Here is a 21,288-nt window from a genome sequence, read left to right as displayed (position 1 = left end):
TTGAGAAATTAATTATATGTTTTAAAAATTTACATTACTCTTAAGAGTTCATTTATTGGTGAAATATAGCAATATTGTAAGTATCATTTATAATAAAAGTTCAGTTTTAAATTAAAATTAGGCTCGGCATGACCAGGTGGATTAAGGCGTGCGACTTGTAATATGAGGGTTGCGGGTTCGCATCCCCGTCACTCCAAACATGCTCGCCCTTTCAGCCGTGGGGGCGTTATAATGTTACGGTCAATCCAACTATTAGTTGGTAAAAGAGTAGCCCAACAGTTGGCGGTGGGTGGTGATGACTAACTGCCTTCCCTCTAGTCTTACCCTGTTAAATTAGGGACGGTTAGCGCAAATAGCTCTTGAGTAGCTTTGCGCGAAATTCAAACAACAAACAAATTAAAATTAAATAAAAAACATTAACAAAAATGACGAGTTTTAAGAATAATTGAACAAAAACTCGGTTAATAAGCACCAACAGTACTACCAATAAAATATTTTTAATATATAAAAGATTTTACTCTGAAGTTCTTAAATGATACTATTCAATACCAGTAAAAAATTCGTAAAAAATATATTTAAACCAAATTTAATTTCTGGTCTGGGGAGATAAAGTAAAGAAAACTTTACTCCCATGAATTACTTAATTTTGTGATTTCCGTCGTTAATTATACAAGTTGAATTTTACGTCTTCTTTATGCATGTTAAATTATGTTTTAAGAACTTTGTGTAAAGTTTATATTCATGTTATTTTCTAAACATAAAATGAAATAATAACGTAAAATCACTGACAGAGGGAGATAAACGATAGTTTACGGTTATGATCCCAGATTGTTGGATAATATTGAGAACGTAAATGTGAAACTTGAAGTTCTTAAGTGTTTTGTTTGAGTAGCCTTGATGCAAATTATTTGTAATATGTATTTTTAATTTCACTGAACTTTTAGCACTTCCTGATTATTCTAACTGAAAATAATGAAAATTTGTTTTATTTTACATTTTATAGTTTTAATTTAACGTTGGTTTTGATAAGTGAAGTGTATTATAATAAAATTTATCCTTAGTGAGTTTAGCAAGTTTATGAACTGCTGAAGGTATAATAATAAACTCAAGCCATCTATTTTAGGGGAGGACCTTCACGTTATATATTAATTAATTTAAGTTTTAGACAATTATAAATTGTAACTTAAAATATAAGTGATACTGATACTGCATTGTTTGAATTAAATTGTAAGTCTTTAGTAGATTGAGTCTCTTTAACCCTATGCTAAAGCTCCAAATCACTCTACCTATTTCATTGAAGCAGTTCAGTTTCATAGATAAAAGAGATTATCTTTTATCACACGAGATTTCAAATGAGGCTTCATCAGCTCTGGATATAGCTGTTATAGTGTGGTTGACATATTGTGGACTTTTATTTACTGTTTAAGTTTTCCCAGAGTTATGTAAGTCTCCCAAATCATATTCCAATTTAGAATTCTCAAAACTTAAGTCATTTGTCCATGTTTTCTCTTTTATTTCTATCAGCTAGTTAAGTTTGATTTTCCCTGGTATCCATTTCGTTTGTTGTTTTCTTTTCTTGAATTAAAAGCAATTTCGTTTTATTAAAATGTCCCTATTCTCTTCCACTTATTCATTTTCTCAGTTCTGTAATGATAAATTTTGTTTAATGGTTTACTATAAATTAGAAGTGGACTAGAGACAAAATGTTAGCAAGTTCAATCCAGGATTGCATTGTGTTCTTTGATATTTTATGTTAAACAAAATCTGTATGTGAGGCTTATTTTAATGTTTTATTGATAGATGGTCAATCACTTTTGAAAACAGTGGTATCCAAACACCTTAGAAATGTTTGAACTCCTTAAGTATGGTGGGAGACAATCAGGAAGGATCAACATAGAGGTAGGCATTAGATGTTTCTATATCCACCATAACAGTATCTGAAAGACACATTTATGTTTAGAAATACATTGAATAGACATTTTTTATTCACTGGTCATGATTTTCATGCACTAAATAATTTATATGGCATCTAACTTGGACAAAGATATTTATATGTTGAAAGTTGAGATTGATTGATATATAATAAATTCTCAAAATAATTTAATAGCATGTTTTCTTTATTATATGTGAAAATATGGTTTAGTCATATTGAATGTCACACATTTTGAAGTTATTGTGAGTTTTGTAAGTTTATATGTGTGATGTTATGGGACTGGAGTGTATCAGACAGACAGGAAATTGATCAACATTTATTTAATTTGGTTTTTTTCTTCCCAAAATTAAATATTCATATGGGGGCTTGTGGTTTCAAATGAAGAAATAAAGAGCAGATTCTAATTGATGAACAAAACAAGAGTTAAAAAATAGTAATAAAATAGGCAGAGATACTTGTTTGAACATTCATATCTGGTGTCTGTTTTTAAAACAATCATTTTGTAAATTACTAATCAGTAATTTTACTTAGTGAAAACTTATTAGTACAAATATTCCCTCAATATACTATGAAATAACTTGCTTACATGTTAACAGATCTGTAATTTTGATCATTGGAACAGAAGTTGTTGGTTGTAAAGATCCAGTGTTTACTCCAATCATCCTATCAGTTAATAATGTGAATATTTAGTTCACCAAATTGTCCAAGAATTCATCAAAAAACATGTTCTCATTCCTCGGTATATATTTGAGACATTTTAAAAATAGTTTTAATAAAAGATAGAAGTTTATAAAAAGAATGGAAACTCAAACTTAATTGAATTACTAAAGACATAAAGGAGAAGATCAGAGATAAACACACTGTATATATAAGATTAAAAAATTTAAATTGATGTATAACATGGAAGATTTACAGAACTATGTGAAAGCTAGGGATTTGGTTAAAATGTAAGAAAAATGGAAAAGCTTATGAAGAATAACTGGTTGATAATGTTGAAAATAATAACAATGATTTTTTAATTATGCCAAAGATTAAATTGAAAGTTGAGATTCTGATAGCAAGATTATTGTTAAAAACAATAGAATGAGGTGAATTAGCTTTTTAATTCTTTTTCATTTTTGTTCAAGAGGGTATTGACAAAATATCAGACTGTTAGCACTTTTTGGAAAATAATGGAATTGATCTGAATCATGAAGAGATTAATCCCTTGGTGGTAAATAAAAAATACTGATATTTTAAAATTATAGATAAAGCATGAAGCAGCAGGACCAGACACTGTTTTTTGTCAGTGTTTTAAATCATTTTATCATTAAAAACTGAAAGAAAGGAAAGAGTTATTACTGTTCAGTCAAACTGAAACTTTATTAATAATAATGCACCTCGGAGATCAGCAGATTGTCCTGTTTTTTTTTTTTTATTTAAAATAATGGTATAAATAGAGGTATGATAAGTTAATTGGTTTGCTGATGACATTAAATCCTTGACCTATGCAGACAAGGAACTATTAGAGGGAGGAAAGGCTAAAGGAATAGTGAAGGATGTAGAGTGTGAACTTAAAGGCTGGTTGTAAGTGATTCCTTAACATGGCATGTTGATAGAACAGTCTGTGGGGTAAAGAGAGAGAAAAGAGCTAGGTTGTGCTACCTTGGGGCAAAGATGGATGATAAAAGTGGTAGAGCAAGAGATATGAAGAAGGGGTTTATCAGTGACTTTGAGGCTGACAATATAACCAAGAGTAAGTCAGAAGAGCTAATTAATAAGTAAAGTGAGGTTGATAAAGGAACTTAACCCTTAACCAGCAGGAATGTTGTAGGTAACAGCATCAGTTAATGATGGCTGTCATTTAAGGGTTAAATTATCTTTAACCCTTTAAGGCTATAAATTAATTGTGTCAAGAATACTGCAAAGAATTAATTGTGGATGTGAAATTTTCTGTTGGTTACTAGGGCTAAATGCTGAGTGAAATTAATATGTAAGGATGAGCAGGTTAGTTGGTTGGACTTGTAGGATCAGTTCAGTGGGAGGAGGGAACTTTCTGGACTGGATGGTTTACACTTAAGTGGTAAAGGAAATCTGTATATTAGGTCTAGATAGTGGTGAGGGCAATGATAAACTAAATGAAGTAAAATTGTGATGTAGAGGAAGTTTAGCATTGGAAATCAGTATAAAAGTAGTTATAAGAATAGGCTTATTTGTTACTATTGTAAGGCTAGAAGTATAAGAAATAAAATAGATTACTTTAGGGCATTGGTTGGAATAGATTTTGATATAATGGGAATAACTGAAATGTGGTAAATGTAGGTTATTTTGGTGCCAAAAATTTCTTTGGAATACGTGGTTAAGGTTATGTAATATGGACAGATTCTTTACAGAGGGGGAAAACTGGCTCTATATGTAAAGTGTAAGTTACATCCTGTTAAAGTTGAGAATATTAAAAACAACAGCAAGGAGATTGAATCCATTTGGATTTTTGTTAGTGGATATCAAGGGAAAATGTCTTAGTAGGAATTTGTTACAGACCACCAAATGAAACTGGTGAAATTAGTGAGAAATTTTGCAATTACATTTAAGATTTCAGCTGTTAATAAAGTCATAATTATGGGTCATTTTAATTTCAGGTATATAGGTTAGGAAATGCTAAAGTCAAACTGTTCAAGATGGTTTTCTTTACCATTTAGTCAAGGAACTTACTAGAAACCGTGCTATTTTAGATATATTGTTAACTTCAAACATAGAAATATTTGAGATTGTGGAAATTGAGGAACATTTCATACAAGTAATCATTTCTCGATTAGGTTCAATGTTTTGTTGAATATGGAGATAAAGAATAATATTTTGGTTACAAATTTCAAAAAAGTACATTTTGAAGGGGTGTGACAAAAATTATTTGTTATGGATTGGGCAGCTGAGTTATTTGAAGACACTGATTAAATGTGGAAATTTTTAAATATTCTGGTAAGCAGATTTCTTAGTTAAAGAAAATGGTAGATGTGAGTATAAATCAGGTTGACTCACAAAGAGTATGAGATAAAAGAAAGCATCATAAAGTTAAGAAATATAAATTGACTGATATTACAGGAGATAAGATTATAGAAGATTAGGAAAGTAGTTGAAACAGGAAATTAGGACATCCAAAAGAATGTATTAGAAATGGTTGGCTGGAAGCATACAAATTAACAATAAAGATTTTTCAAAAGTACATTAGGGTTAAATGTAAAGATGGGGATAGGATTTTTGAGGAATGACAATAAAGTCTTTTATCTAATGACTATGAAATGGCTAGTCTATTAAATTCTACTTTTTCTTCAGTTTATACAAGTAAAGACTTAAGCAGTATTCTTCATCTTGAACAACTGATAGATGAAAACAATTGAGCTTGTAAGTTCCTTCAGCAGTGGACAAATACCAACACATTGGAAATTAGCTAATGTCACTCCTACCTTCAAGGAAAGTAATAGAAGTGTTATCCCAGTAATCATGGGCCTTTTAGTCTAACATCATTTGTAGGAAAAGTTGTGGAAAGTATGATAACAGATACTTTGCAAAGTTACCTAACAAAGTTTAGAATTTTATTACATAGCCAACACAGTTTCATTGAGGGAAAATATTACCTTGCAAGTCTTTTGATATACTTTGAAAATATTACTGCATATATAGATGAGGATAAGGGCTTAGATTTGATGTATCTGTATCTTTAGAAAGCATTTTACAGAGTGCTACATTGAAGGCTCATAAAGAAACTATAGATGTGGGGAATAACTAATTGGATAGAAGAGTGGCATGATGGAAGAAAGCAGAAAGTTGTTATAAATGGAGTTCAGTCAAATTGAATTAATGTTGCAAGTGATGTACCTCAGGGCTCAGTCTTAGGACCATTGCTATTTTTGATTTACATGAATGATATAAATGTAAATTACTTAAATTTGCTGATAATATCAAGGTTTTGGGTGTTGCTGGCTGTCAAGAAGATGCTGCTACTTTACAAAAGGATTTAGATCATTTATTCAGTCAGGCAAATGAATGACAAATGGGTTTTAATTAAATGATCCTGCTACTTTACAAAAGGATTTAGATCATTTATTCAGTTGGGCAAATAAATGACAAATGGGTTTTAATTAAATGCAAGATATTACATGTGGATGGGAATAACCTTAAGTGTCATGAAAGAAAAGGATCTTTGTGTAATGGCTGATCAGTAAAAAATTATTTTAGTTTGTATCCAAAAAATATTGAATACAAGTCTAAAGACGTTATAATTTCATTGTATGTGGTATTTGGTTAGACCACATTTGAAGTGTTGGGCTCCTTACCTTAGGAAAAACACTGAATTCTTGGAAAGGGTTCAGAGGAGGGTTACTAAAATAGTGCCTGGAATGTAGGGGTTGTCATATGAAGAGAGATTAAGATCCTTAAAATTGTTTTTTCTTGAAAAAAGGTGAGTTAGAGGGAATCTTATTGAAGTTTAAGATTGTAAAAGGAATTGAAAATATTGAAGCATCAACATATTTTCATACTTAACAGTGAGAGTTATAGAACTAGAGGACACAAATATATAGACTTGGGTGAAGTAAAAGCTGTCTTCAGGAAAGACTTTTTTTCAAATAGGGTGATTGGCCTTGGAGTGGATTACCTTTGGATGTTGTGGAAGCAGTAAATTTGAGTGAATTTAAAAGATTGATAGGTATATGAATATGTGCTAGCTTTAATTTGTTTTAAATATGGCTTACAGGATGGGACAGCTGCAATGAACTAGTAGGTCTCCAGTTGTCTCTAAACATTATTTCCAATTATATTGAGATACTACAGGCTTGAACTAATGAGTAAGTTAAAAATATGGTTGACAAATGGCCCAAAATTTATAGTAAATGAAAGGTAATGTAGGAAAGTTAATAGATTTTAAATTTTTTTTAATATATATATTTATTGTAAGTCCAAAAGGTAATTATGTATATCAAAATCACAAGTTTAATAGTTAAGCCTAAATTAATGTACAGTGTACATTTTTGGTATACTATTCTGACTTATTAAAAGACTTTTCAGAGGAGGACTTCTATGATTATCTGAGATGGGTTATCATATAAGGATAACTTATTTTATCTGAAGAGAAAAAGGATAAGAGCTGATCTAATTAAAATTCCCTAGATCAGGGGTTCCCAACCTTTTGGCACTCGCGACATGAAAATGTAATTGATGAAATAAAATTAATGTTATCCCAAGCTACTTTCAACAAGGCTACGCGACCCCTCTGCCAAAGCTTTGCGACCCCCTAGGGGGTCAAGACCCACCGGTTGGGAACCCCTGCCCTAGATTATCCAAGATCAGTGGGATAAAGATTTCAGATTTCTTGGTGTTTTATTCTAAAGATAATAAATACAGGACAAAAGGACACAATGTAAAGATTTAGAAAGGACAGGCTGATTTCCAGTTAAGTTTTATTTTTCTATCAGGGTAATCAGTGTATGGATTGAGTTGCAGTCAGCAGTGGTGGAGATCTACCTTTTAAAAGAGCTTTAAGAGTCTAATGAGTGACTTCCTCAAAAAATAAACTTTTTATTTTTGAGTTTTTATATTTTCTCATGGATATGTGCTCAGACAGCCTTTTATTTTTATATTAAAATAAATGTTCCAAGTCTATTTATTTGTTAACAAAAAATTGGAAAAGGCATTAAATGTTCATTAACTTATTTAAAAAGTCTCTGGAAATTAAATGTTTTAACAGGCTGTGACATTTTCAAAAATAAGTTTGTCATGCCAAGCTATAGTAGAAGTATGTTAAATGTTCAAGTTAACCTCCAGTAATTAAATGGCAGAGTTCAGACAGAAACAACTGTAAGAAATTATCAGATCTTTTGAATTATTATTAATTTGTATTATAAAGATTTATTCATTCTCCAGAATTTTCATATTGCACTTTGCTTGTTATATCAATACATAAAATAGCTATTGTAAGACTTGTATAACTAATATTCTTATAATATACATGTAATCACTGCAGGACTTTTAAATATATTTTTCTTTTTATTTACAATTATTTCTTTTTGACTATATTTTATCAAGGAATATTTTATAACAATAAGTAAATACATCAATAGAAATCTGAACCTCAGACTTTTTTTTTGTCATCTAAGCAGCAGGTAGAAACTATGAAGGGTATTAACAGTTATAAAAAAGACTTTGTATAAATTCTTTAAGGATATAGAATGATACTTTTGTGAGTTTTTGTGAAATATGCTTAATACTTATCACATTCAAGTGATGCATCCTTAAAGTTTCTTCTGGTTATTAAAACTATACTTGTACAACTAAATATAGTTTCTGTCTGTTGATATCTGCATTGTAAAAGATTTTGAATGTAGTAATTGTATTTTTTCAAAAGTAATAGAACCATGAGTATATAATTCTGTATTTCATTTTCTTATTTATTTCTTGTAAAATGGACATAAGCAGTTGATTTTGTGTGTTAACTGTTTTCTTTATTAAAATGTTATTTTATTATTGTTAATTTTTAGAATAAATATTTGTATTCTTATGGTGAGTGTGCCTTAAACATTTTGTTAAATGAATTTGTTAATTATGAAACTGAGACAATTTCACAGTTTTGTAGACCTTGCATTAGAAGGCTTAAAAATAACCTTTCTACTTCAGTTCAAATTCTACTCTCATATTATTAGAAATAGAAACAAAAGTTATTAACATTGTCATTTTGAGAAGATCCTTAAAAAGATATTTTAAAGCTTTTCAAATATATTAATGAGACACGAAGAGGGGTTTTGCAAGAGAAAGAATCAAATCATAAGAATGTAGCATTCATTTTTTTACACTAAATGAAAAGGTTGAGTATTATAACAAAATTCTTTAAACTAATCCTTCATGTAACAAAACACAACTGCAGCACAAATGTTGATCCATAAAAATATGAAAGTACATAATTTGCATATGGAGAGGTTTGTTTTTGAGTTTTTTTGGTACAATGGTAATTTAAAAAAGCAAAATAAAGATATCAGATACTTTCTGGAAATTATATAACAAAAGTGTACTTTAAATAACAAAATATGAAACTAAAAATTATAACTATTGATTATTGAAATTATATAACAAAAGTGTACTTTAAATAATAAAATGTGACACTAAAAATTATAACTATTGATTATTGAAATTATATAACAAAAGTGTATATAAATAATAAAAGTGTACTTTAAACTATTGAATTGAAAATATAACAAAAGTGTACTTTAAACAATAAAATATGACACTAAAAATTATAACTATTGATTACCCCTCGGTGTGGATTCCTGTACGTGGTGAGGGGACCTCCCAGGGAAGGTTCTGTTCTATCTGGTTACCTTCTCTGGGATCTAAACATCCACCCACGTGTTTGCCTTGCGTGGCGACCCGTGAAGGGGAGGAGAGGATCCTGGTGGTTGAGGGGTCCAACCCTAACACACCACTTTGGCCTCAATTCCTGTAGAGGCTGCCTTTGGGTGGCCCCTTGGGTCAATCGGCTGGTCCACTTGGGCTAGAGTCAACCAAGTACCAGTGTTGGAAGTTCTCAACGGGTGTTGTGGACATTGTGCCTGATGCTGGTGTTTGGGTATAGTGCTCACGAAACCCTGGCGTTGCTGCATTGTCCTTGCGTGACTTTGTAGTGTGTCCCCTTGTAGGGCTCCATGGTGGGTGGGGTCAGTGGGTACCGAAATTTTTCTTTTCCTATGGATCCTCTAAAAATTTAAATAAAATTGTAAAAAAACAGTCAATGGGTAGCGACCACGTCTTGAATACTCAGAACAGCAATCTTCAACATCAGTAACACACGCGTACCTCATTTTCTTATATTACATTCTCTTCGAAAACCTTTAGGGCAAATGACCCCTTTTTTTTATTCAAAAGGGACTAGAGGGACTTGCTGGCTCTCCAAAATCAGTAAAGAAACTTGATCTGGTGACATATTGGTTGAAACATCCACATCCCAACACAGTGAACTCCTCTTGAATTCAAAGGCAATTGGGGATATACCTATTGAGGTTACACCCCATGCTACCTTGAATTCTTCACGAGTTATTGTTGAAAGGGATTTGAAGAACGTTCAGTCAGAGATTCTCGCTGGTCTCTCCACTCAAGGAGTTTCTGCAGTGAGGCATCTCCACTGCAAAGATGGAGTTACACTGCCAACAAATACCCTCGTTTTAACATTTACTTCACCACGTGCACCTGCCACCATCAAGGCAGGTTATCTCATTGCAGGGTTCGCCATACATACCAAACCCTCTTGATGTTTCCAATGTCAGAGATTCGCCACTCAAAGACATCTTGTCGTGGTTCCCTGACATGTGCTCGTTGTGGAGGCAAGGACCACGTTGCCTATGACTGTGACATGAACCCACATTGCGTAAACTGCAATGGTTCTCACCCTCTTACTTTCATTCTTGCCCAAAATGGTTGGAGGAAAAAGAGGTGCAGCGTTTGAAAACGACACATAACATTAGTTATCCTGAGGCTCAGAAATTGCTGTCCACAACTCCATCTCGGACATATGCTGCTGCACTTCATTCCACAACTACAGTGGGAGTGCAGACAGATCTCTCTGTGCCTCCAAGAGAATCGTTTGCAAAAAAATGAAAAGCCTTTTGACCTCCATGGTTAAAAAGGTTGATGAATCTAATTCCACACCCATCTTTGTTCCTCCCATACCTTCCAACAAACCTCAAGATCCACGTCCTTCAGTTTCAAATACAGGCATTTCTTTTGATACATCTTTTTCTCCCACCACAAAAGACAAAACAATTATTCGTTCCGTCCTCAGTCACTGGATTCCCTTTCCAATAACAAAAACCTGCCCACCTGACCCAGAGCAGGATCCATGGAGGTTGATAGACCTCCTCTGACTAAAGACAGTAAAGAAAAAAGACGTGGTTGTAAACCGAAGGGTTCTCCAGCCACTTCACCTACCTGTTCTTAAAAATGGCCACCTTGATACAATTGAACTGTCGAAGTTTACGTTCTAATCTGGATGATATCAAAACGCTGATTGCTTCCTACCATCCTGTTTGTCTTTCTTTACAAGAAACATTTCTCAAAACTGCTGATACTGTCTCCATTCGGCAGTTTTCTCTGTACAGAAATGACAGGTTGTGCGATGGTCGAGTACATGGAGGGGTGGCACTGTTGGTTGATCAACACGTGCCCACCCTGCCTTTGTCACTCAACACACCCTTGGAGGCTGTAGCCATCCGTGTTTCCTTGGGTCATACCATCACTGTTTGTTCTCTGTACCTGTCCCCTGGAGAGACATATGATCAATCAGATCTTGATGCTCTCGATGAACAATTGCCATCTCCATTTCTAATTCTAGGGGATTTTAATGGACATCATCCCCTCTGGGGGAAGTGCTATTATTGATGGGAGGGGCCGATCTGTAGAGTGGATGCTCTCTGATCACAATCTTTCTCTTTTCAATACTGGTTCTTCCACTTACTTTCATGCACCTAGTCAGTCCTTTACCGCTATTGATTTCTCAGTTTGCTCCCCTTCATTATTCTTCCATTTTTCATGGAGGGTTGACAATAATCCACTAGGCAGTGATCATTTTCCGATCCTTTTGAGAGACTGGCCATGGTCGATGCCACCCTACCCGCGTGCCCCGGTGGAAGCTGGATCAGGCAGACTGGTCCACTTTCACTGCTCTCGCAGAACTTGATCCTGCCATCGTAAATCAGCCATCAATAGACGACTGTGTAGCAGCGGTAACTGACTGTATTACACATGCAGCTGCTCAGTGTATTCCTAAAACCTCGACACGTTTTCCACGATATCCTCGTCCATGGTGGAATCCTGCTTGCCACTTTGCACGGAAGGCTCAAAGCGGGCCTGGGATACTTTTAGTAGATATCCCACACTTTCAAACCGGGTTGCTTTCCAACGGGCCCATGCACATGCTAGGTGGGTAAGACGTCAAAGCCAGAAGGAATCTTGGATTAAGTTCACAACCAGCATATCTTCTACCACCAGTTCCAAGATCATATGGGACAGGATTCGAAAGGTTAATGGACACTACAATTCTATCCCCCTCTCGATCTTACTCTCTGATGGTCAGGAGGTGACTGATGTTCGGAACATCACTAACACTCTTGGTGAAAGCTTTTGCCGGGTATCTAGCATTTCTGCTTGTTCCTCCACCTTCCTGGCCATCAAGACTCTGGCAGAGTGATCACCTCTTTCCTTTCGAACTGACTGTTTCTTTGACTATAAAACTCCCTTTACCCTGGTGGAACTAAAAATGGCCCTTCATCGGTCTGCCAGTACGTCTGTTGGACCTGATGATATTCATTATGACATGCTGCACCATCTATCTCTTGCTTCTCTTGATGTCCTTCTGATTGTTTTCAACCGGATCTGGCAGGAGAATGTTTTTCCTGATGCCTGGCGCCAGGCTATTATTTTACCTTTTTCTAAGCCAGGGAAAGATCCCAAGATTCCTTCAAACTACCATCCAATTGCTTTGACGAGCTGTCTCTGTAAGACATTAGAAAGGATGGTTAATGCTCGTCTTGTTTGGTTCCTTGAATCAAACAACCTCCTCTCGCCCACCCAGTGTGGGTTCCATCGATAGCACTCCACCACAGACCACCTAATTCGTCTTGAAACATCTATCAGAGAAGCCTTTCTCAAACGCCAACATCTTGTATCAATATTCTTTGATATAGAGAAGGCTTACGACACAACATGGAGGTATGGCATTTTGCGAGACCTCCATACATATGGGTTACGTGGCCATCTACCCATGTTTATTAAAAAATTTTTAATGGACAGGAGATTTCAAGTTCGTGTGGGTTCGACACTTTCCCGTTCTTTTGTACAGGAACTTGGAGTCCCTCAAGGCTGTGTATTGAGTGTTACACTCTTCAGTATAAAGATAAATGCCATCACTGAACAACTCCCTCTCACTGTTGCGAATGGGCTGTATATCGCCGACTTTCACATCTCATGTCAGTCGTCAAACATGAGATATATTGAGCGGCAACTACAAACCACCCTCAATTGTGTACGGAAGTGGACTCTGGCGAACGGCTTTAATTTCTCTCTCTCCAAAACTGTATGCATGTACTTTTGCCGTCGACAGGGTATTCACCCTGATCCTGAACTTCATATCGGTGAAGTTTTGCTGCCATTGGTCCCGGAGACCAAGTTCTTGGGGCTTATCTTTGATCGTAAACTGACCTTTATACCACACTTAAAGCAGCTTCGGGTCAAATGCACAAGAGCACTGAACATTCTCCGTGTTCTCTCTTCTACCAGTTGGGGGGCAGATCGCTGTTCAATGTTAAAGGTATATCGTGCTCTTATTAGATCAAAACTCGATTATGGATCAATGGTCTATGGCTCTGCCAGACCCTCGGCCTTAAAGATGCTGGACCCCATTCATCACCAAGGACTTCGACTCTGCACTGGGGCTTTCCGTACCTCTCCAGTTCAAAGTATATACATTGAATCTCATGAATCTTCTCTACACCTTCGCCGTTTGCAACTATCTTTACAATATACTTCGAAACTTCATTCCTTACCAAAGCATCCCACCTGGAAATGTGTTTTCCTTCCTCGGTGAGCAGTACTTTTTCAGAACAGACGATCTGTCATTGTTCCGTTTGGCCTTCGCATCCGGGAGCAATTGGATGAATTGGGTCTGTCCTTGGATAACATTGCAGATTCCACAGGTTGGCCCATCCCACCATGGTTTATTACAGCCCCCAAATGTGACCTTTCTTTCTGACGGAAATACCGTCTTTTATTCAATGAATATCTTTCAAACAATCATTCAGTTCCCATTTATACAGATGGTTCCAAATCAGGTAATTCAGTGGGCTCTGCTATGGTTTGCAGAATCCCTTCTACAGCTTCTGTGTTCACTGCTGAACTGTATGCCATATTTCTTGCCCTGGATCATATTGCAGCTGAGCAGTACTCCAACTGCACTATTTATACTGATTCGCTTAGTTCTATACTTGCCTTGGAATCGCTACACATTAGCTCACATCCTATTCTCGCTGATATTCGAAACCGACTGGCCCATTTCTCATTAGCAGCTACTTCAATCCAGTTTTTCTGGATACCAGGCCATGTTGGTATTCGCGGGAACGAGCTTGCAGACATGGCAGCTAAATATGTCTGCTTCAGCACCATCACTCCTATGCCTATTCCGTACATGGACTATGGTGTTGTCTTCAAGGCTCGGCTCCGTGCCAGCTGGCAGTCCACTTGGAGTGAGCAATGTGACAACAAACTTTTTCAAATCAAACCCAAAATTGGACTTTGGCCATCTAGCTTCCGTAAAGTTTGGAAGGAGGAAGTTGTTCTCACTAGGCTAAGCATTGGTCTCAGTTTTTTAACTCATCGTTTTCTTTTATCTGGAACTGATGCATCAATGTGTAGTTTGGGTAACACTCAAATCACTATCAGCCACGTATTACTTTCTTGCCATCATTACAATTCTCAACGACGGCAATATTTTAAACATATTTTTTCCCAGGGTCAGTCTGTAACATTGAACAGAGTTATTGGTGATGGTGACTCTGTCCACCTTGATAAAGTTTTTAGTTTTTTAATGGCCATTAATCTTTTTAATCTCATTTAAGTGTTGCATATTTATTCATTACACCTTTTTAATTGTGGTTCCTTTTTTACAGTTTTAATCTCTCTCCTTCAATTTGACATTGGACAATGGCCAGAACATTAAATAACTCGACACCAGGACTGGAAAGGCCAACTTCAGGTGATTGACAGTGGTTCTTGAACTTACCTGTTAGTCTTCCTGGCAGGTTATGATCATTACCTTTTTGCTAGAGTAAATACCTTACAACTTCTTATACTCTGCCTTCTATCTTAACATTGTAGACTAGGTGTCAACATTGGTTTTATACTTTTTTGTTTTACCTTCATTTCCATTTATGTCTATTACTACATTTATTTATTTATTTTTTATTTTATTTTTTTTTACATTTTTACCGAATGTCTGGCGCAGATAACCTCGCTGCTTTGTGCCATAAAACACTAAATCAATCAACTGTTGATTATTGAAATTGTATAAGAAAAGTGTACTTTAAATAGTAAAAGATGACACTAAAAATTATAACTTGATTATTGAAATTATATGACAAAAGTGTACTTAAATAATAAAATATGACACTAAAAATTATAACTATTGATTATTGAAATTATATAACAAAAGTGTACTTTAAATAATAAAATATGACACTAAAAATTATAATTATTGATTATTGAAATTATATAACAAAAGTGTACTTTAAATAATAAAAGATGACACTAAAAATTATACTATTTATTATGGATTAAAAGTGTTATATTTCTGTCTTTTCATATTTGATATACTCCTATTCTTAGTAAATGTTTTCAGAAGGCTTCTTGTATTTTATATATATAAAACAGTTTATTCTTGTCTTTGTAAATCATTAGTAGTAACTTTTTATGGCCATAAATGTGTTGAAATGTAATGTTTCTTATACAGTAAATTTACATTGCTTTTGAAAGTTATAAAGTTGAAAGAAAAATTGTAATCTCTACATTTATAAAAACAAGTTGAACAAACAGAAATTCACAAAATTTATAATTTATGATTTTATATGTACATTTTGAATAGCTTTATAATTTTATTGTTGAAAGAGTATGAACATTAAAAGTGATTCCCATAATACTGTGATATAAATGTAACCATGGATAAAACTTTTGTGAAAGATAGTTTCTGTATTTTTACAGATCATTAGTGGCAAACTGCACCACATTGGTGAACTGTTTTAAGATAAAATTGTGTTAAAGAAAATGGACTTGCACTATTCATGCTGTTACAGCTTAACTAAAAACAAATATTACAATGATGAATGCAAAATCAAGATTATCTCAACATGAAGCCCTTCAGTTTCTCAAAGATATTCTGGGAATTCTCGAACCAGAGTTTAAGTTACTTTCAGACCATGTATCATTGGTAAATGAGGTCATTCAGGCCTTTTCTGAAAAAATTCCTTTCCAAAACCTTGATCTTCTGTCTCAAGATGTTAATGACAAACATCTGCCAACATGGGATGAGATTTATCTGGCTGTTAAACAGAAGAGAGGAGGATTATGCTACACTTTAAATGTTTTTATGAAAGAATTGTTGGCAGCTTTGGGTTTTGATGTCTACCATGCTGCATGTGCGATATTTCATCCTAACAATCACATAGTGACAGTTGTCAAAGATTTAACTCATCCTGGAAGTAAGCATCTAGTGGACATTAGTGGATATCCAATATTTGAAGCTATTGCTCTTGATTTTAAAGTTGAATCAAACGTCTACCGACATTCGTTTCTCCAGTACAAGTTTGTTATCGAAAATAATCTTATTGTACGCTTTCATTGTAGAGACAAACATGACAGTGTGAATATGTCAAACTCATTTTTATTTAATGGTTGGGTTCGTTTTTGTGAGATAGACCTAACTCCAAGACATCTCTCCTATTTTAACTGTACAATGGCTAGAGTTTATACAGATCCAGATGCCAGTTACTCTTTTTTCAAAACATTGAGATTACTGAGATTTCCAAAACTGAAAGCTGTTGGAGTGAAAGATGATTTTGAATTTACGGAGGGTGCCAATCACCAGTTGAACTTTAAAAAGTTGTCAAAATTAGAAGCTATTAGTTTTATAGAAGAACATTTTTCTCAGTTTTGTGGAAGTGAAATTGAAACTGCACTTTCAAAGTTGCAATTTTTTACTGTCTGATGGTATTGGAGTTTAGCAATTGTAAAATGAAAATTGCAGTCAAATATGGTAGAAACAATTTCTATTAGTATTTTATTGTAATTAAACTGCTGTTGTCTTTCAGTTTAACAGTTTTTCTTTCTTTGGTAAATTGACAGTTTATATCAGTATACTTAGAATTATATAAAACAAAAGAGTAATGGCTTTTAATTGAATTATGAATATAAAAAAGTTTGCAAACATACTGTATTCTAGTTTGTTTTATAATGACTTAATTTTTCAAAATAAATTAAATACATACTTTGTAAACGTTTGAGAAATTATAAATTATCAAAGAAGTAGGTATATTGTATAAATTAATGATTATAGAACATGTATATTAATATTTATGAGGTAATAAAACTTAAGTAAATATTTTCATTAATAATAATCTTTAGTATACATTTTTGACCAAACAAATAATAAATTCACATGCAAAAAAATCATAGTTGGAAAAAGTAGCTAACTTGGTGTTATTATGAAGAACTTTGAGTAATACTGACTAAATGCATTTGCACATGAAGTGTTTGCAGTTTCTTAGCATGTTACTAAAGTTGAGTTAGAGTTATCTGTTCATGTTTTAATCAAGTTTTTGAAAATGTTCAATTTTTAAAAGGTTGTTCTGCACTTAAAGCATTATAATAAAATATTTAAAGTAGCCTTAAACACTTATGCTTTTTTAGAACATTTGAATTGTTTTTAAACAAATATTTACTATATTTAATGTGAATGTCTAACAAGAAAAAATTTACATAAAAATAATAAAGGTAATAACTTTAGGTTCTCTCACCAGATGGCACTTAGGTAAACAAGGTGATAAAATCTGGAATTGTAATAATGATTCATGAAACCTGTTGAAGAAAATTTTTACTATAATTTTGACTTGTTATCTTTTATATAATTGAAAGGTTAAATTAGTTTAATAAAGAAAACGTCAGATATGTGTGTTACTTGACAGTAGTTTTCACTAAGTGTTATGTTACTGTGGTGAAAGTTAGTTTTTGTGAAATATTTTGTAACTGTAATAGAAAGTTTCTGATGATTACAGTTATCTATTATTCTGATCATAAAAATTGTAATGGAACTTTACCTTATGACTTATTCTTGAGGTGGTATGTTTTTCTAAACTTTGCTTTCTATAAAATGTTTTAAGACTAATTATTATATCAACATTTTCAAAATGAAGTGTATAGCAATTACTATCTTGTATTGCACTTTACTGACCATAATGCACTTTGTTTTCACAGGATAATTCTTGATGTGGAAAGTGAACATTAAATTATTTGTAAAGTTAAGGTTTTACTATTTGAACCTTGTCGAAATAATGACAAAGTTACGCTATAACTGAACTCTGTTGCTAAAGGCTTCAGAAGAATTTACTTGAATTATGTAGAGATATAGATTTGCACATGTGCTAAAGATATTTTGTACTTAGTTGTTCCCTGCTTCATAAATCTTTATGATTTATATTATTGCCACAGTTGATGGTTGTGTATTACAAAGAGTTCCATTGTTTAACTGTTTGTGCATGGGTAAGAGTTGAAGTGCACTTGCTACAACCTCTTGTATAGTATTATGTATATCAAATTTTGGAGTTTTGAACTGTTCATTTCACTCTAAATTGCTGATTTTGTAAGAGTTTTCAGTAGTGATGAGTAAATATCAGATACAACATAAAGGATCATGAAACAAAATGTAAATAGACATTTTAGAAGTTGTTGAAGTTTGCAAGTGCAATATGGAAACTATGATAAAAGGAAGTATTTTTATATTTAATATGAGCATTAATTCCCACTCCAACTTATCAGTGTCTAAGTCAAACTGATATGGTAAATTTACAGACATACCTTGAATACAAATACTTTTTTAATGCATCTGTTTGTTTTTTATATGCTGTGCATACAGAGTAAATTTGGAATTATAGTCAGTATTTTTCTTTTCAGTATATAGCCAGTCCAATAGACTGACATTATACACATTTGGTTAAGATTCTGATTACTTGAATACTCAGTTAATTTCCCCAAAAGTGGGTCAAGGTTTGCCTGAAGGGATCTCAGCTACTCACACCATTACAGCAGTGTGTTGTCTATCAATCAGTCAGATGCTAAAATGATGTCAGTAAGATGCATCACAAGAAGAATTATACACTCTGTAGACTACAACATGACACAACACAACATGTGAACTTCAAAAGCAAAAAAAAAAAAAAATTTCTTACTCTTAATTTTGATTTTATTTACATTTGAAATAGAACATTTTTGGTAACTCTGCAAAAGAGCATCTAGTATAAATGATATGTTGTACACATTGTTATTGCTTAGATATTTCGAGACCTTAACAATTCATTTAATTATTTAAATAATTTGGTTTACATTCCTAAAAACAGAACTTCTGTAAAGAGTGATAGCATGCACAAGGTAACAAAGCTAATCAAAGTTCTTGGAGAACTCTCACTGGATATGGTTTACTATAGTAAAACAAAGTTCCATGTATTCAAAGAAGTAAAAGAATGAAGTACAAATGGTCATGTTTAACTCTCACTAGGTAACATTTGCTATATCAAAATGTTTTTGTACATAAAGTAAAATAATAAGTTTGTAAAGAACTCTCACTGGATATGTTGATCAAAGAAGAAAATCAAAATTGTTTTGTAGTCATGGAGTCATAAGTCTTAATAAATACTTTAATATTTTTTGTATGATATTACAAAATAAAAAATGAAGATATGTCTACTGTTGTTTTCAATTCCTATGATGTTACTTGTTCTGGTGCTGTCCATCTAGTGATAACTTGATGCAGGATTTGTTGTTAGGATTAAAGTATTGATACAAAATATATCTCTTTAAACCCTTGTAAAGTATAATTTAAAACTATTTGGTTATTTCTTTGCAGTATTACATAGAATGTATTTAGTTATTTCAACAGTGAAATGGACAATGAGGCAAATTTTGCTTAATTTTGTTGTTGCTTAGCTTGGGTACTTGCATGGATTTTAGTTAATTTTTAATATATATTTTTATAGGTTTCATTACACTTGCATTTGGATTTTGTTGTATTAAATTTCTTTTTATTTTTGGGATTCTCTTGAAGACTGGGAAGAGTTAATTGTGTAATCACCAGAAGGGTGTTAGAATGCTTGATACAAAAAAATTAAGAGTAAGGAATTCTACCTATATATTAACTTAGCTACAGGTAATAAGTTACACGTAGATCTATCTTAATCTATGATTATATTTGCTCAATGGATATGTTTTAAGCATGTGGTAATAATATAAATGTTCCCATGTATATAACACATTATAGTGTGATACTTAATGTTTCCAAACATTGATTGATTATTGAATTTGATATCTTTGTTAAAGCTGCCTTTGTACAGAGGCAAGTTTTTTTTATCAAGATACTAGTCATACTATAATAATATAATATATATTTACAATTTTTCTGTAGCTGTTTTTGATTGTTATTGATTACAGGAGCTGAAGTCTTTAAATTGAATCAGCCAACTAACTCTATCTTTGTTTAAGTAAAGCTTTGTTTACAAGATATGGATAACTTAAGAGGGCAGTACTTTTCTTAGTTATCTCTATCAGCAGACTAAATTTTGTTAGAATCCATAAAAAATTGTGATTTGTAAAAGATGTATCTTAAAATTGTAATTATGCTAGAAAAAGAAAATTGGCCTTGTGGTAAAATTCTGAACTGATGAGTCAGGTTTGAACCCATGCAATACCAGAAAATATTCCTTGGCCTTTAAGTTGTGAATGTGCAACAGGAGTGACAATCATTCCCTTAATGTGGGTTGCAGGATGCCTCTGACTGATTGCCTTTTTTCTGGTCAGTTGTTCAAAACTAGGGACACATTCAGATAGCTTCAGGCATTTTACTGTAAATACAAATACACTACAGCTTGTTTAAATATATTTAAAATTAAAAGAAAGGAGGTGTGTTTCAACAACATTAGCATAACAGACAAAATTCTATGAAAAAATTACACAACTATTTGTATTTTGTGGAAATTGCGAATATTATACATAGTACTCATTGCAAGAACAATTCAATTAATTATACTAATGTGTCTTCTTTGCTGCTGTTACATAAGTGTTTCATTTCTTTAATTGTAAGACACTTAAAGTATGGATTAGATACATAAATGTAATTAAGACAGAAGATACTTAAGAGTTTACAAACTTAATGGTAGCATACATTCCATATTTGTAGGGCAAAGGTCAGTTCCAAACTTTTAATGTGAAATTTAAATATTAATGCTTTGTTTTGTTTTTTTAATATGAAAAAACTTTGAATCCAAATTTATTAAAGAGTAAGTTATTGTAAAAAAAAATCTTAACTCTCTTCTAGAAATGTGTTCTAGAAATAAATCGTGTCATGGAGAGAAAATGTTGGGTAATTAGAGTACATATGGCTAGAATTATTGCTAACACTGGAGGTTTGCATGAAATGGTTAATCCTAATTTTTATAAGTAAGAACATAAGAAAAGTATTTTTATACAGCTATACTTGTTACCTGGTTGACTTTTAGTTTGCGTTAATTAGGTAGTTTATTGTGATCAGG

The 21,288-nt window shown here is 33.0% G+C and overlaps 1 protein-coding gene across 8 annotated transcripts; it reads left to right on the top strand.

Moving 5' to 3' along the window:
* Positions 1 to 706: 706 nt before the first annotated feature.
* On the top strand, positions 707 to 19,448 carry LOC143238417 (uncharacterized). Of its 8 annotated transcripts, none has more exons than XM_076478623.1 (4): positions 707 to 849; positions 1,801 to 1,899; positions 14,611 to 14,742; positions 15,698 to 19,448. In XM_076478623.1, the coding sequence occupies exon 4, from the start codon at positions 15,813 to 15,815 to the stop codon at positions 16,698 to 16,700; it is 888 nt and encodes a 295-aa protein (XP_076334738.1). In that variant the 5' UTR covers positions 707 to 849; positions 1,801 to 1,899; positions 14,611 to 14,742; positions 15,698 to 15,812; the 3' UTR covers positions 16,701 to 19,448. The 8 variants fall into 8 exon arrangements, with proteins under 8 accessions (XP_076334738.1, XP_076334743.1, XP_076334737.1 ...); XM_076478622.1 differs by having other exon boundaries at positions 798 to 910; XM_076478629.1 differs by having other exon boundaries at positions 839 to 1,442.
* The last annotated feature ends 1,840 nt before the right edge of the window (positions 19,449 to 21,288 follow it).

This window comes from Tachypleus tridentatus, chromosome 13 (genome assembly GCF_004210375.1).
Source record: "Tachypleus tridentatus isolate NWPU-2018 chromosome 13, ASM421037v1, whole genome shotgun sequence".
Lineage (NCBI taxonomy): Eukaryota > Metazoa > Arthropoda > Merostomata > Xiphosura > Limulidae > Tachypleus > Tachypleus tridentatus.
This window is presented reverse-complemented; position numbering and strand designations above follow the sequence as displayed.

What these genes read in the sequence shown, in the direction of transcription:
- LOC143238417 (XM_076478628.1), top strand. Translation starts at nt 15,813, where the DNA reads ATGATGAATGCAAAATCAAGATTATCTCAACATGAAGCCCTTCAGTTT.